The following is a 14,789-nucleotide window of genomic DNA, read 5'->3' as shown; positions in this document are numbered from 1 at the left end:
TTCCAGAACGATTTTTTTTCCAGCTGATGAATGATTCAAACATAGACAGCCAATTAGAATCAGAATCATCCTGCTGTAACGAGCTCAAGAATTTAAAGCTGCAGACAAGCGTGCACTTAGAATACACAGACGATATCGTTCGCCGATGTGGATGCTAATATCGTTATTTTTTTATCTTTATCTTTATAGTTATCGTGCTTGGTGTGAACGGGCCTTAAAGGGGTCATATGATGTGATTTCATGTTTTCCTTTTGTCTTTGGAGTGTTACAAGCTGTTTGTGTATATATAAGATCTGTAAAGTTGCAAAGATTAAAGTCTCAAACCCAAAGAGATGTTCTTTATTCAAGTTAAGACTCTGCCATGCCTTCCTAAAACAGCTCGTTCAAAAACGCCCCCACATGTCTACGTCACGGTGTGGGAAGATTTGCATAACACCGCCCAAACGTATACGCAATGAAAGAAGGCGTAACTTTTATTCTCGCTGTAGTATTGTTGTTGCCGCCACCATGTCGTGAAGACGCTGTGTGTTTCGTTGTGAAAGCGAAAGTACTCTGTTTGACCTTCCAAATGAGTACACAACTAAAAATCAGTGGTTAAGTTATATTTACAACACCGTTCCAGAACAGTACAACGCAAATATTCAAGTGTGTGCAGCGCATTTTACGGAGGACTCTCCCTGAACCTGGGAGAGAATAACGTTAGCCTACAATGTGAACACTATAAACTGGGGCAATTCCAACATTGCAAGGACAGTCTGGTGCTTCTGACTCACAGCCTGTAATTACGTTTCGATATTTAAAGAATGTGCTACTGAATATTCAAATGCGAGTTTTGAGCAGTGTAGAGTAGTGCTTGTTTGGTGTTTCTACGATCACAAATGCAGACATGGTGTTATGTTTGCGCGGTGCAATGCGTAAAAAGACCGTATGAGTCATTATAATCAGTAATTATGTCCTCACTGAATGCAACAAATGCCTAGTTTATAGTGGGTTTTATTGCTTTAGTCTCGTTGCGCCGGGACACGGCATCACAATACGGTAAGGGGCGTAACATTTCCGTCACACGCTTGAGGTATTCGGCTAATCACAATGCACTGGATAGCTGGTCTATCAGAGCACACCTCGCTTCTCAGAACGATGAGATTTGTAAAAATCAGCACGTTTCAGAAAGGCGGAGCATAGAGGAGCAACAATAATGTACAGTATGTGGAAAATAATGTGTTTTTTTTAACCTTGAACCACGTAAACACATTGCATTACACCAAATGCACAAAATAATGTTCTTTTTAGCAGCATCATATGACCCCTTTAAGACTAAGACTATATCTGAATGTCTAAGTGGGCAGTTCTTGGCCAGAACACACCGTGGACTAGACTTTTTGGAGCTCAGTCAAAGATCTGGTTTTGTGAGAACACTTGGAACCAGTAAATGTGTCCTGATTTCTTTAGTGTTTTCTGACAAACACTGGGTTCTTCCTACTTGCTCTTCTTTACCTTGTTTGAATCATTTGGACCAGCTCCCATTAACACCACAGACCTCCTGGGTCTCATTGTGCATGTTGATAATCAGATGTATTTTGGTTGATACTGACCACTCCAGAAGCTTTCTAAAGCAGGTTTAGGAGAGTTCTTTCTGCTCATACACAGGTAGGCAATGGAAAAGACGCACAGAATAATTCCCAATATTTCCCATTTATGCACATCCCAGGGTTCTGACTGCACCAAATCTACTTGCTTCCTTTGCAGGATTGACGCTTATATTCTTTGTGCTCAGAATTTTTTTCTTATGGTTCCCATAAGAGGATAGCATTGCTGGTTGTCTTTCCTGACAATATCCCTGTATACTTGGATAAAGTTGGACTTCCATAGAGATCCATGACCATCTGCGTTAAGTTTTTGGGAATTGTTAATTGTTAAGGTCCAGTCAGGAACAATATGTGTTTGAATGTGTGCCCATAGTGCCAAAGTCATTTCATGATGTGTTTGTGCTCGTGTAAGTGGGTTTATTTCATGTTTGTGAGAATCCAGTAGTCGTGATCTGCTGTTCATTCATCTCCCTTGACCGTGCCTCCTCCACGTAGACATATGCGAGTGCCTGAGCCGTACGAGGGGAAACGGACCGTTAGCTACCTCGATATCACCGCAAGCTCATAGACGTGAGGCCTGAGGGACCCTGAGTACAAATAAACACCCATAGCTAATCCGCCTCTGCATGTAATGTGGCTAATTGGTATAATGGATTAGTTTAGGAAGCCTAATTGGCGAAAAGCATTTTATGGACTTTAATAATGACCCTCCTGTCCCTCTCGCTGCTAGAGAACATTGTGTCAAAATGAATAATGTTGTTTTCATGTAAATAGGTAGTTGGCACTACAACAGTCAGTTACCTTAAAACAGATAATGACTGTACCCTACTGCATGTGTTTTTTGTGAGTGTGATTGTGTGCATGTGCATGCCGATCTCTCCCTCGTTCCTTCTTAACCTGAACCTTTCTTAACCGAATGTATGTTGTGTTTCCCTGCACAGCCCCAGACAAACAGCACCAAAAACAGCATAGTCACCAGTCCCAAGGGAAACCTCCCCTCTCCTGCACTGGTATTTACCTCTCTAATCCTTTTCTTTTCTTCCACTCCATCCTTTTTTTCCCTTCTGTACTTGCAGTCTGTTTTCTTTTGAGCTGTTTTGCCAACTTATTTATTGCATATGAGTGCAAACCTTGTGAAAAAAATGTGCAATTAAAATGAAATAATATAAACATTATGTATATTATAATGAAAACATGAAATGCAAATATCTGGTGTTTAGAGCAGAGAATAAAATGGATGAACTGTATATAGATAAGTATATTTGTGTACTGTAGCTGCCCTAAAATGTATGAAGTTCAATGAGTTAGTTATCAAACCAATGGCATTTGATATTAAGGACTAACTTTCATGCAGCCATTTTCGCTATTACTTTTAACCAACTGGTGATTTTTGTGTATGTAAGAAGTTCTCTATTTCTCAAGTTCTCAAAGGTGTCTTAAAAGAGTAACCACATGTACAGTTCATCATATTAATGATGAACATGTTCCACTATGGTTTGCGAACCACAAAGTGGCCATATGCATTCATTTTTAACAGTATGTCAATTTGAAACCTAACAAGAAGCGCTTTTGATATATTTTCTGAAACACAGGACACTTGGTATAATGGTTAGTTACCTAATGCAATGACATTTTTGCATTTGTAAATGCGTCTAAAGTGACCAGATACTTTTGGGGCTGTTATATTTCAGTATATTCAGTGAGCAGTGTTCAGGGCGTCTGCAGCAACATCATTAAGATCTGGATTGGTTTGGGGATAGAAACTCCTCCTGGAGCTCTTAGAATCAGCCCTTAAACTGTTTTTACAGTTTCTTGGCTGCAGTGCTGAGAAGAGGCTGTTTGGTTCACTGAGATCCTTAATGGTGTTTCTTGCTTAAATCCATAAATCCACTGGGTCTAGTATACTGTAGTTGTCAGTTGAGTTGAATGTTTACAGCCCTGAGCAGTGCAGGTGTGTTATTAGTGTGTGTGTGTGTGTGTGTGTGTGTGTGCACACATCTCAGAAAGTTTGATGAACAGTATTTATTTACAATAGATAATTTTTTTTGTTAACATTCTAAATGTCATTTTTGATTAATGCGATCAATTTATTTAAAATAATCTTGCTGTCAAATATATATGTGTGTGTATAAATATGTACTAATTATTTTATACTTGAGATCTGTGTATTATCTAGGAATTGTGCCTGCTGTTTTCAGACATTATGAATACACTGTTTATTTTATTTGCAAGCATCTCTTATATAAAACTCTGTTGTATGCAATGCTAAATGCACCAAGTGAAAAGAAGTGTTTGTTCTGAGAAGGAAAATATTATTTAAATTTAAAGGCACAGCACTTTTCCAAAGTAGGTAGTTTTGAACAAGGTTTTGTAAATGACCCAGTCTTAAAGTGGCACAACTGTTTTTTGAATTAAGCCTTATGATTTACTGCTCTGTCTCATGGACCCAGTTCAGCTCTGTTTATTCAACTGTTTATTCAGTTGCTCTCTGACATTCTGATATATTACTATACACTCTAGTCACACATTTATGGAGTTGTTTATTTGATTGCATAATGCCAGTTTGCCTTTCAGTGTCTGCTTTGATCCGGTGGATGATGAAGGTTGTTTATTGCTTGGAGTTGGCAGGGAATTTAATAAATGTCATTATGCCAGGGTAGTGGGTACATGGGTGATGTGATTGTTTAATGACATGCTTGAGGGATATAGATGGATAGTCTGTGTTCTGAGGGGAGTTTTGTAGATTTCTGTGGTCTGTAAAAGCTCCGTGAAGAGGTTTTAGAGTGAACTCCTAGCATTAAGGGAGGAAGCTCCTAATGGAAACATGACATGCGTTTCAACACATACAGCTATTGCAACACGTGGCCCGATACATCAAAATATTTTAGGATCTCTCATAGTTGCCCTTTAATGCTGCCACTGTGGAGTTTGTGTGCTGCTCGTGTGCTGCTCGTGTGCTGCTCGTGTGTGTGCGTGCGTGCGTGCGTGTGTGTGTGTGTGTGTGTGTGTGTGTGTGTGTGTGTGTGTGCATGGTGCGTTTTATGGTGCAGATATAGTTACTCAACCTTGAAGTGAAGTGAGGAGGTGTTTATGGTCAGTAAAGACTCTAGCCTTAGTGCTTTGTTTCATGGCTTCCCTTCCAGCTTTACTATCAACTGTACGGTTATGTAGGACTGGATGATATTTTTATTTTGTACATTATTTGATGTATATCTCCATTATTTGATATACATTATTTGATGTATATCTCCATATATAATTGTTAAAATTAAATAAATGTAAAATTTGATTTGCCTTCTCTTTTTTTTATTCCCAATAAGAGGAAACATTATTTTAACCAAACAGCCAAGGATACTTAAAATATTGTATGTAGAAAATTAAAAAAGAAAAAAAGTTTATGCATGGTAGTATACAACAATATTTATCCACTTTCATTTTCTACATTTTGAATATTTTACTAAAATGTTTTAATATTTGCTATATATGTGTATGTATATACACACACACACACAGTGCCTTCCGAAAGTATTCATACCCCTTCATTTTTTTTCACATTTTGTTGCTGCCTTATGTTAAACTGCTTTAAATTACTACTTTTTTTTTTCTCCCCACATCAATCTACACTCCATACACCATGATTGTAAAGCAAAAAACAGGTTTGCACATTTATTAAAAATAAAAAACTAAAATGATTCCATTGCATAAGTATTCATACCCTTATCTGGGACAGTTGAAATTTAGCTCAGGAGCATTCATGTTGCTTATATATGTTACTACACTTCAAGTGAAGTTAACCTGTGGCAAATTCAATTGAATGGGTATAAATCGGAAAGACACACACGTCTTAATAAAAGGTCTAACAGCTGATAATGCATATCAGAGCAAAAACCAATCCCTGAAGTCCAAAGAACTGCCTGTAGAGCTCAGAAACAGTTTTGCGTCAAGCCACAGATCTGAGGAAAAGTTCAGAAAAAATTCAGCTTCATTGGAGTTTCACAGAAGCATGTAGTCTCTGTTACCCTTAATGGAAGAAGTTTGAAACAACCAGGACTCTGCCTAGAGCTGGACTCCTGGCCAAACTGAGCAACTGATGGAGAAGGACTTTGGTTAGGCTGGTGACCAAGAACATGATGGTCACTCTAATTGAGCTCCATGATCATATATGCAGATGAGAGAAACCTACAGAAGGACAAACATCACTGCAACACTCTACCGATCTGGGCTTTATGGCGGTGTGGCCAAACTCAGTCCTCTCTTCAGTTAAGACACATGAAAACACACTTGGAATTTACAAAAAAGCAACTAAAGGACCCTCAGACTCTGAGAAACAAGATTCTCTGGTCTGATGAACCCCTTAATTCTAAGCATCATGTTTGAAGGAAACCTGCTCTGCTCATCACCTGCAGAGTACCATCCCAAAAGTAAAGTGTGCTGGTAGCGTTTTTCAGTGGCAGGGACTGAGGTACCCATCGGAGTGGAAGAAAAGCTCAATGCACCAAAATATTGAGATAGCCTTAATGAAAACCCAGTCCAGAGCATTCAGAACCTCAGACTGGGCAGAAGGTTCACCTTCCAACAGGACAATGACCCTAAGCACAGCAAGAGTGGCTTATAGACAACTCTATGAATGTCCTTGAGTGGCGCGGCCACCGACTGGGCTTGAACCCAATCAAATATTTCTGGAGAAAGCTGGAAATCTGTGTCTGCCCCATCCAACCTGACAAATGAGAGGTGAAGAGGCGAGGAGAAGAATGGCAGATAATTGCCAAATGATGATGTGCAAAGCTTGTCACATCAAACAAAAAAAAAAAGACTCGAGACTGTAAAGGTGCTTCAGCTAAATATTTAGTTCAGGGTATGAATACTTATGCAATGTACTTATTTCAGTTTAAAAAAGAAAAAAAATTAACTTACAGTTGACAATTCTGTTTTTGCTTTGTCAGTATGGTGTATGGAGTGTAGATTGATGTGAGAAAAAAAGTAATTTAAAACCGTTTAATATAAGGCAGCAACATAACAAAATGTGAAAAAAAAAAAAAAAATGAAGGGGTACGAATACTTTTGCAAGGCACTGTATATAGCTATGTGACAATAAAAATTAATTTATAAAGGTAGGGCCTATAGTTTATCCAAAAATGAAAATTCTGTCATTATTTATTCACCCTCAAGTTTTTCCAAATCTATATGAATATATTTCTTCTGTTGAACACGAGAAGGTATTTTCTGTTGATGATAGCCATGGACTTCCATAGTTTTTTTTTTTTTAGTTTTTTTCCCCTATACTATGGAAGTCAATGGCTACTGTCAACTGTTTGGTAGTCTCGCATAGCCAGACCTTCAGACTGACGGCTGAAGGTCTGGGAACTTCAGGCGCTTTGAATGGCCAAGGCCATATGACTGACAGGTAAAGCAACCAATCACGTTTCGTTTTGTGACGCATCATGTTTCGGGGCGTGGAAATGTTGCCACAATAACAGAAAACTCTCGGACATATTTTAAAGATTCTATGCAGCGAGATTTAAATTTTTCACATACTTTTGAAAATGCAGCGTCTAGTTAAACCTGAAAAACTGTTTGCTTACCAACATTCATCCAGAATATCATCTTTTGTGTTGAACAGAAGAAAGAAATTCATACAGGTTTGGAACAATGTGAGAGTGAATAAATGATGACAATTTTTGGCTGAACTATCCCTTTAACAATGAATTGTTTGTCAGCATTTCCAGCTTCTTAAAGACTCTGAGTAGCCTTAGTATGCGACTGCTGCCTGTTGCACGGGGCAACTGTTGTCATGGCGACGAATACCCCATAATGATGGGGAGCACAGGCTGCTGATTGGCCAGTGAGGGAATGTTACTTCCTGCAAGAGAGAAGTGGGCATTACAGATTTATGCGCTCTGATGTGCGTCTAGCTAGCAGGTTTCCGGGGTTGACATGTACGCAAAGGAGACGGCATAAAATAAACATGTTTGTTTAGCAGCTGCGACAGCGTCCTCCGAAATCTCACCATTTCATTTTCAGCGATACACTGCTGTGCGGTCGTAGTCGGTGGTTTTGAAATATTAGAGCCTAGCGTGCAATCATTTGTTTTATGAATCTCTCCGCTGTTGAACCTCTGGTGGTTTTTGTGCATGTTTTGTTTGTTCATTTTTACTGGGTTGGCAATCACAAACACCCATCCACCCACACACTCTCCCTCTCTCCCTCTCTCGTTCTTTTTTCTCCTCATGTTTTTCCACCCCCTCCTCCCCTGTCGCTCTGTAGGAGGCACAGACCACTGTCATCCATAATGCAGTGGATGGGATTAAGGTACCCCACCACCACCACACTTCTTTCCTTCCCACCATCCGTCCTCTGTTTGATCTGCATCCCCACAATGCATTTCTGCTAATGTGACTACAGACTATGACATCATGCCTGTTGGCTGCATGCGTGATCCTTTTGACGTTTAATGTGTACTTGCACTCGTTCTCTTTGAAACTGGTTCAATAACTCATGACTATTAATAAATTGTGCCTAAACATAACATGCAAACGAGTATTCTAATGAAACGCATTTTGTGTTGAAGTATTGACTTTTTTGTGTGCAGCTCCTTTCTGATTGTTTCGAGAGAAATTGTAATTGTGCTGTTTATGAATGATTTTGATGATGGGAATTGACTCTTGACACATCAGATGTTTGCAGTATGAGGCTGAAGAGCAACAGTTGGAAATCTGTGTCATGATAAGAATATTAAACCTGCTGTCTCGGGTCTCTCTGCTTCTGACTGTGACAGAGAGACCTCTTGTGGTGGTCGTTGAAAGTGCCACTTGCGAAACAAGCTCCCTCGACATTAAAAAATGACTTCTGACACGGTCATTATTTTTTAAAATTGCATTTTGTACATCTAATGGAAGAGAAATTACACAATTCATCTTTAAAAATAAAACATAGAACAGAAATTAAATGGAATACATTTAAATGCAGATATTTATTTGAAATTGAATTTTTTAATCTTACAAATATCTTATATATAGTTGCATTGTTGTTTTTATATTATTTAAATTAATTAATATTTTTAAACTGAGTTGTCTGTAAATTTACTAGGGATTGTGCCTGCTGATTACAGTACGCCATTTTATATGCAAGCAACTTTCAAATAAAACAAAACTGAAAAGTGGCTCATTTGTGCTGAGAAGAGTAACAATGACTTCATTAAAATACTTGAATTTATAGGCACAGAACCATCAATTTAACTATCTGTCAGCACAATGCAAATGTTAAAGATTAGTGCATGTGTTTCGAAAGCAAAGAAAATGTTTTGCTGCTGTATATTGAATTTGTCCCGTTACTGAAGAAACGGAGAGAGGCAAGTGGATGCAGGAGCAAACAGGGCCACAATGTCACGCATCACACGTCGATTCTCCCAGGCGGCAGTAGTGAAGTGTAGATCTGGGCCGAGTTGTTCTGCCAGCGGTTGCTGTTCTGTGTGAATTCTGAATTGGGCTTAATCTCCCCCTTGAAAATGAGCTATTAGGGCCTTGTGTGGGAAGCTGTCCATTTCGCCACGTTTGACACTTTCTTTGTACAGGTGTAAAAAGGTCTGTAGCGCAGCGTAGATGATGGAATGAGAGAACAAAAGCCTTTTCAGGAGCACCTAATAATATCGCCCCACATACTGATGGCCTATTTACAGCAGGAGCTGGTGTCCTTGGTGATCGCTACGGTTACACTGTGACAGGTGCACGGTCCCGTTTCTCAGGTGACCATGCCCTCCTCCTCCTCCTCATCATTTCCTATTGAGATTCTCATCAATTCCTGTTGATGAATTCAATTGAGTAATAAGGTACAAGAGGAAGTGCTGCGGTGTGTAAATACAGCTACAAGGTGTCGTTGCAGACCCTTTCAGCTTTGACTGTTTTCTCAATACGCCATGGCTAATTTAAAAATCCAAAATATTTGTTAAAAATTTTAGTAAGAATTTGATTGCAATGGTTTTGTATCAGGACTCTGCTTTAAATTAGACATCAAGTGGTGACCCAACACAGCATCAAAATTATTTATCATACAGGTGGACATAGTCATTTTTTTAAACTTATGTTTAAGTTATTATAGCAAACCAAAACCATTAAAAATTTAATTATATTAAACGAACTTTTTAAGTCCTTACACTTCAATTAGTATAACTAATCTATGTACTGAAATAACTAAAACAAATTACTGAAATAAAAGTATTTTTCAAAAAAAAATATATATATAGATATATTTTTAAATAGCTCTGTTATTTTTATTTTAGAGTTTAGTAAAGTTAGCTGCAATGACAAAATTTCAGATTTTTGTATGTTTTGTATTTAATTTTACCAAAAATTATTTTAAGTAAAAATAATAGTTTGTTAGAAAAAAAAAAGTTTGCTAACAGTAACAACAATGATTTATCCTCACTGCAAGTTAGTGTGTAATGCTTGTTTACTTTTAATTTTCTTTCTTTATAAATATATAATATATATTTATTTTGTTCAAGTTTTTTGAAGATTAGGATTAGAATTTGATCTAATGCCAGAATTAGATTTGTTTCTAATGCCAGAATATCTTCCATAGTTCGATTGGACACAACTTCAGTTTTCAAATCCACATTTTGCTTTTCTTTTCAGTCAGAAGTTCTGAGGCTGCTTAGTAATACCCATCAAATCACATCTAAGAAATTGAACATGAATTCACATGATGCAAAATAAATGTGCATCCAGTATGCACCAAAGAAGACCGCTGCAGGCCAAGAATGTTGTTTTATATTACTCTCCATGCTGAAAGTAATATAAGAGTTACTCTACCATGCTGACCTTGGAAGCATTTGCAGTATTCTTGTACTCATCTTTCAGATTTCAGCACAGGATATTGTGAAATTAGGAAAGAGTATTGAGTTCATAACGTTCATTCCTGGTGGAGGTGTGGCCTGTGTTTAATATCATTATTTATGTGAGTGGGATTGTAACAAACATAACAAGCCTCTTCTAACAGTCGTGCTGACATGGCCATGCATCATTGAACGGTTAATTGTGCGTGTGATTCCCCAGAGTTCTGCTGTTTACATGTTCATTTATGGTGTGTGTATGACAATGAGAGAGAGGACTTTGGCACTAGCTGGTATAATTCTTTCAGAAAAATGTTAATATATTGTCTAACTAATTGGCGCTCTGTGTCTGAATATCACAGGAGTCGTCGGACAGCAGTAATGCCACCGTGGAGGACGAGGAAATGAAAGGTAAGACTTAACTCTCAGCTTTTGTATGGAACAGCACACACCGCAGCTTTTCAGCAAAGATTTCCCGGGTTTTGTTCAGACAGGCTCCAAAAATCGTTTGTAATCTGAATAGCAAAGATCATATAATACTGCATGTAGTTTGAAATCCAGTTAAAATCAGATTTTTGTTCTGTACAGTCAGGCTATCATCTTTCTACAGTGACATCTGCTCTCTTACAGTATGTCTTTTCACATTGGGCTGATTTGAAAGGGATTGTTCACCCAAAAATGGAAATTCTGTATTAAATAATAAAAATGAATAGTTATTTACTCATCTTTGTGTTGTTCCATTACTGTATGACTTACTTTCTTCTCCAAAACACAAAAGAAGAGATTTTAAAGAATGTTTTAACTGTTTTTTTCAGTGAAGGTCAGTGGGATCCAAAACAACACTGAACCCCATCGACTGACAAAAAAACTCTTCAGAATATTCTTGTGATATCTTCTTTTGTGTTATACAGAAGAAGTAAAATACAAGTTTGACATGACACAAGGGCGAGCAAATGAAAGAGTCTTCATATTTGGGTGTACTATCACTTTAAGTCTTTTTTTTATGGCAAGCAATACTAGATGAGAGATGTTGACTACACTGTCAAAATCAGATTTGACATAGTTACAGAGCAAACCGTCAGTCCTAAAGTTCATATTTGAAAATCAAATCCGATTTACACTACCATTTAAAAGTTTGGAATCCTTTTTTTATTTTTTTGGAAATAAATTTTTATTCAGCAATGATGAATTAAATTGATCAAAAGTGACAGTAATAACATTTGCAGTATTTCAAAAGCCTTCTATTTCAAATGAATGCTGTTCTTTTAAACTTTATAGAAATTGGAGAGAAAAAAAGAAAACGGAAAAAAGTATCCTCAAAAAATATTAAGCAGCCTATTTGTTTTCAATGATTTTTTTATTTTTTATTTTTTAATTGAACAGAAATGATTAGAATGTGATCATGTGACACTGAAGACTGACGTATTGGCTGCTAAATATTCAGCTTTTCCATTATAAGAATAAATTACATTTTAAAATGTATTCAGATGGAAAAGAGTTCTTTTAAATTATAATAACATTTCACACTGGTTTATCTGTATTTTTGATCAAATAAATGCAGCCCTGGAGAGCATTAGAGAATTCTTAATAAAACAAAAAACATAGCAACCTCAAACTTTTTAAATGGTAGTGTATGCAGAGAATAAACAAAAGCCTAAATATTTTATATTCACGTCATGGTCCATTAATACTAAACTGAGGAATTTAGTGAGAAGTTTTACTCTGAGCTCGTTCGATGCTCACTTCTGGGCTCAAAACTCTGTTCTGGGTTGGTATCACTCCTACTTTCTGCGTCTGTGTCAGCTCTCTCTGCCCCAGAACAAGGCAAGGGCACCTTGTGCTATAATTAAGCTCAGTGGGAAACAGAGACCCTGGCTATTTCAGAGCATGTGTGCGAGTGTGCGTATGAGCAGAAAACTTGCCGCCAAATTTCTGGGCAGACAGCGTGCATGACAGGAGCGTGATGTCTTGTTTTCGCGATCACACAAAAGAGACGGTGAGAAGGGTGTGTGTGTGTGTTACTTCTACATATCTGGCTGCAATAGATGAGTGATGAATTATGGCGCAGCTGTGAGAAGTTACCTTTGTAACATCTATGTTAGCTTCACTGTAAAGCACTTGAATAGAGGCAGGACTGTAAATGAGTATTTTCAAGCGTTGAATGTGATTTTGAATCAATCACGTTGATTTCTGCAACCTGCTTGCATGATTTTTATGGTCCTGCTTGGTTTGAATAGTCCAGTATTTATTTGATTTAGTAAAAAATTCAATTTTGTTGTGTTTTATTGTATTATGTTTCATTATATTTAATGTACTGTTTGATTAAGTTTTGGTTGTCATCTTTTGCTCAGTCTTTGTTTTGCTTCATTCCTGTTGATCGTAATACAAGCAGATTTCATGCGCTGCAGAAAATAGCTGGTAGAACTTACGAAATAAAACATTTAGAGATGTTTATGCTCAAAACTAATGAAAAAAAATCTGCCAGTGGAACAAGACAAAAAATAGTTATATTCTAGATTGTGCTGTCAAACGATTAACTGTATCCAAAATAAAAGTTTTTGTTTACATAATATGAGTATGTACTGTGTATATTTATGTATATATAAATAAATACACACACACACACACACAGTATATATTTTGAAAATATTTACACGTATATACATTTTTATATTTATATTATATATAAATATATTTAATAAATATATTTTTTTCTTAAATGTATACATGCATGTGTTTGTATTTTATATATACATAATAAATATACACAGTACGTACTCATATTATGTAAACAAAAACCTTTATTTTGGATGCGATTAATCGTTTGACAGCACTAATTCTAGATAGATTCTATGAAAGCAAGTCTTTATAATGTGTCCAGTTTTGCTTCTCATATACTTGTCTTATTTTAAAGGAATACTTCATCTGAAAATGAAAATTTCTGATTCTCAAGTGTCTCGTAACCAAACTTCTAGAAGTCAGACCTACTCTACTGGCATAGAATTTTCAGTTTTGGGAGACATATTCCATTAAGGATCTTTCATTTAAAAATAGAATTTTTGGATTTCATATAACTCGTCGGTCTTGTATACTGCAGTAACACTTAGCTGGAACCACCACACTTCACATGAAGGCATCTCGCTCCTCCGGCCTTTTCTAGGCTTGAAAATGGCTGCAAAAACCCTGTTGACATCAGTATGCTTTCTGTGTCCCATCTCTCTCTGTACGATGTTGGGGGGCGTGTCACAGGAAAGCTTGTAGATAACAGTTCAGTTCAGTCAAACCCCAGCACCCAGCCTGACTCCGCCCACACACCTCCAGGCCCCTCCCCCGCTCTCTTCAGTAAGTGCCCTCTGACTGCCGTGACCTCATCCACCTTCCCATAATCCCCTTTTGCATGTGTGTGTGATCCAGATCAGCACTAAAATTAGTAAAGTTGTGCCATTAAACGAGAGGCATTAATGAAGATTGTGGTCGTAATTTGTGTTCTCATTAGTAATTGGATACCTTAATGTTTTTAATCAAATCTAATCTTGCTGTTTTCTGTGTCCTAAATGTTTAACCATTTTCCAGTGTTTTTTCTGGATTTGTTTAGATGGATAATTCAACAAAAAAATATGAAAATTGTCATTTACTCACCTTACTTTCATGTTCTTCCAAGCGTGTATGAGTTTCTTTTCCTCTAAGGGGGGTGTTTACACAAGATGCCATTTTCAACTTAAAAACAGAAGACTTCTAATGTTTTTTGGCCATTCATTTACACGACAAGTTTCAAAGTGCAAGTTTTTGACAACGAAACTCTTATAGTCTCAAATATCATTATCAAATTTTTTGATGTAATGGGCATGCGTAGTACGTGTTTAAATAGTGTTCCTTTAAAAAGTAATATTGCCAACTACTGGCCTTGCATGCATAATACAACACTGTCAGTCGTTTTCGTGGATCCAGGAATTGTTTTTGACGAAGTTGTCATCTGTGCACAAAAAACGCACACAAAAAGCTTTTTTGTTTTAAGCTTATCATTGTTATAAACACACCCTGTAAAAGAAATTGGGTATTATAAATAAATAAATAAATAAATATATATATATATATATATACATATACACATACACATACACATACACACACAGTGGGTACAGAAAGTGGGTATTCAGACACCCTTAAATTTTTCACTCTGTTATATTGCAGCCATTTGCTAAAATCATTTAAGTTCATTTTTATTCCCTCATTAATGTACACACAGCACCCCATATTGACAGAAAAACACAGAATTGTTGACATTTTTGCAGATTTATTAAAAAAGAAAAATTTAAATATCACATGGTCCTAAGTATTCAGACCCTTTGCTGTGACACTCATATATTTAACTCAGG

The 14,789-nt window shown here is 36.9% G+C and overlaps 1 protein-coding gene across 48 annotated transcripts in view; it reads left to right on the top strand.

The window, feature by feature from the left end:
* Positions 1-14,789, top strand: part of camk2b1 (calcium/calmodulin-dependent protein kinase (CaM kinase) II beta 1) — a 71,177-nt gene that overhangs the window by 43,458 nt on the left and 12,930 nt on the right. For 12 of the 48 annotated variants that reach the window (XM_058775323.1, XM_058775321.1, XM_058775333.1 and 9 more), the window contains 4 exons: positions 2,528-2,596; positions 7,851-7,895; positions 10,776-10,824; positions 13,663-13,755. In XM_058775323.1, coding sequence (XP_058631306.1) covers positions 2,528-2,596; positions 7,851-7,895; positions 10,776-10,824; positions 13,663-13,755 — 256 coding nt within the window. The remainder of the gene's footprint in view (positions 1-2,527; positions 2,597-7,850; positions 7,896-10,775; positions 10,825-13,662; positions 13,756-14,789) is intronic. The other 36 variants (XM_058775330.1, XM_058775353.1, XM_058775362.1 and 33 more) reach the window with 5 other exon arrangements.

The sequence above is a fragment of the Onychostoma macrolepis genome, chromosome 05, assembly GCF_012432095.1.
Source record: "Onychostoma macrolepis isolate SWU-2019 chromosome 05, ASM1243209v1, whole genome shotgun sequence".
NCBI lineage: Eukaryota > Metazoa > Chordata > Actinopteri > Cypriniformes > Cyprinidae > Onychostoma > Onychostoma macrolepis.
The sequence above is the reverse complement of the archived record's forward strand: the minus strand, read 5'-3'. Positions and strand labels throughout refer to the sequence as shown.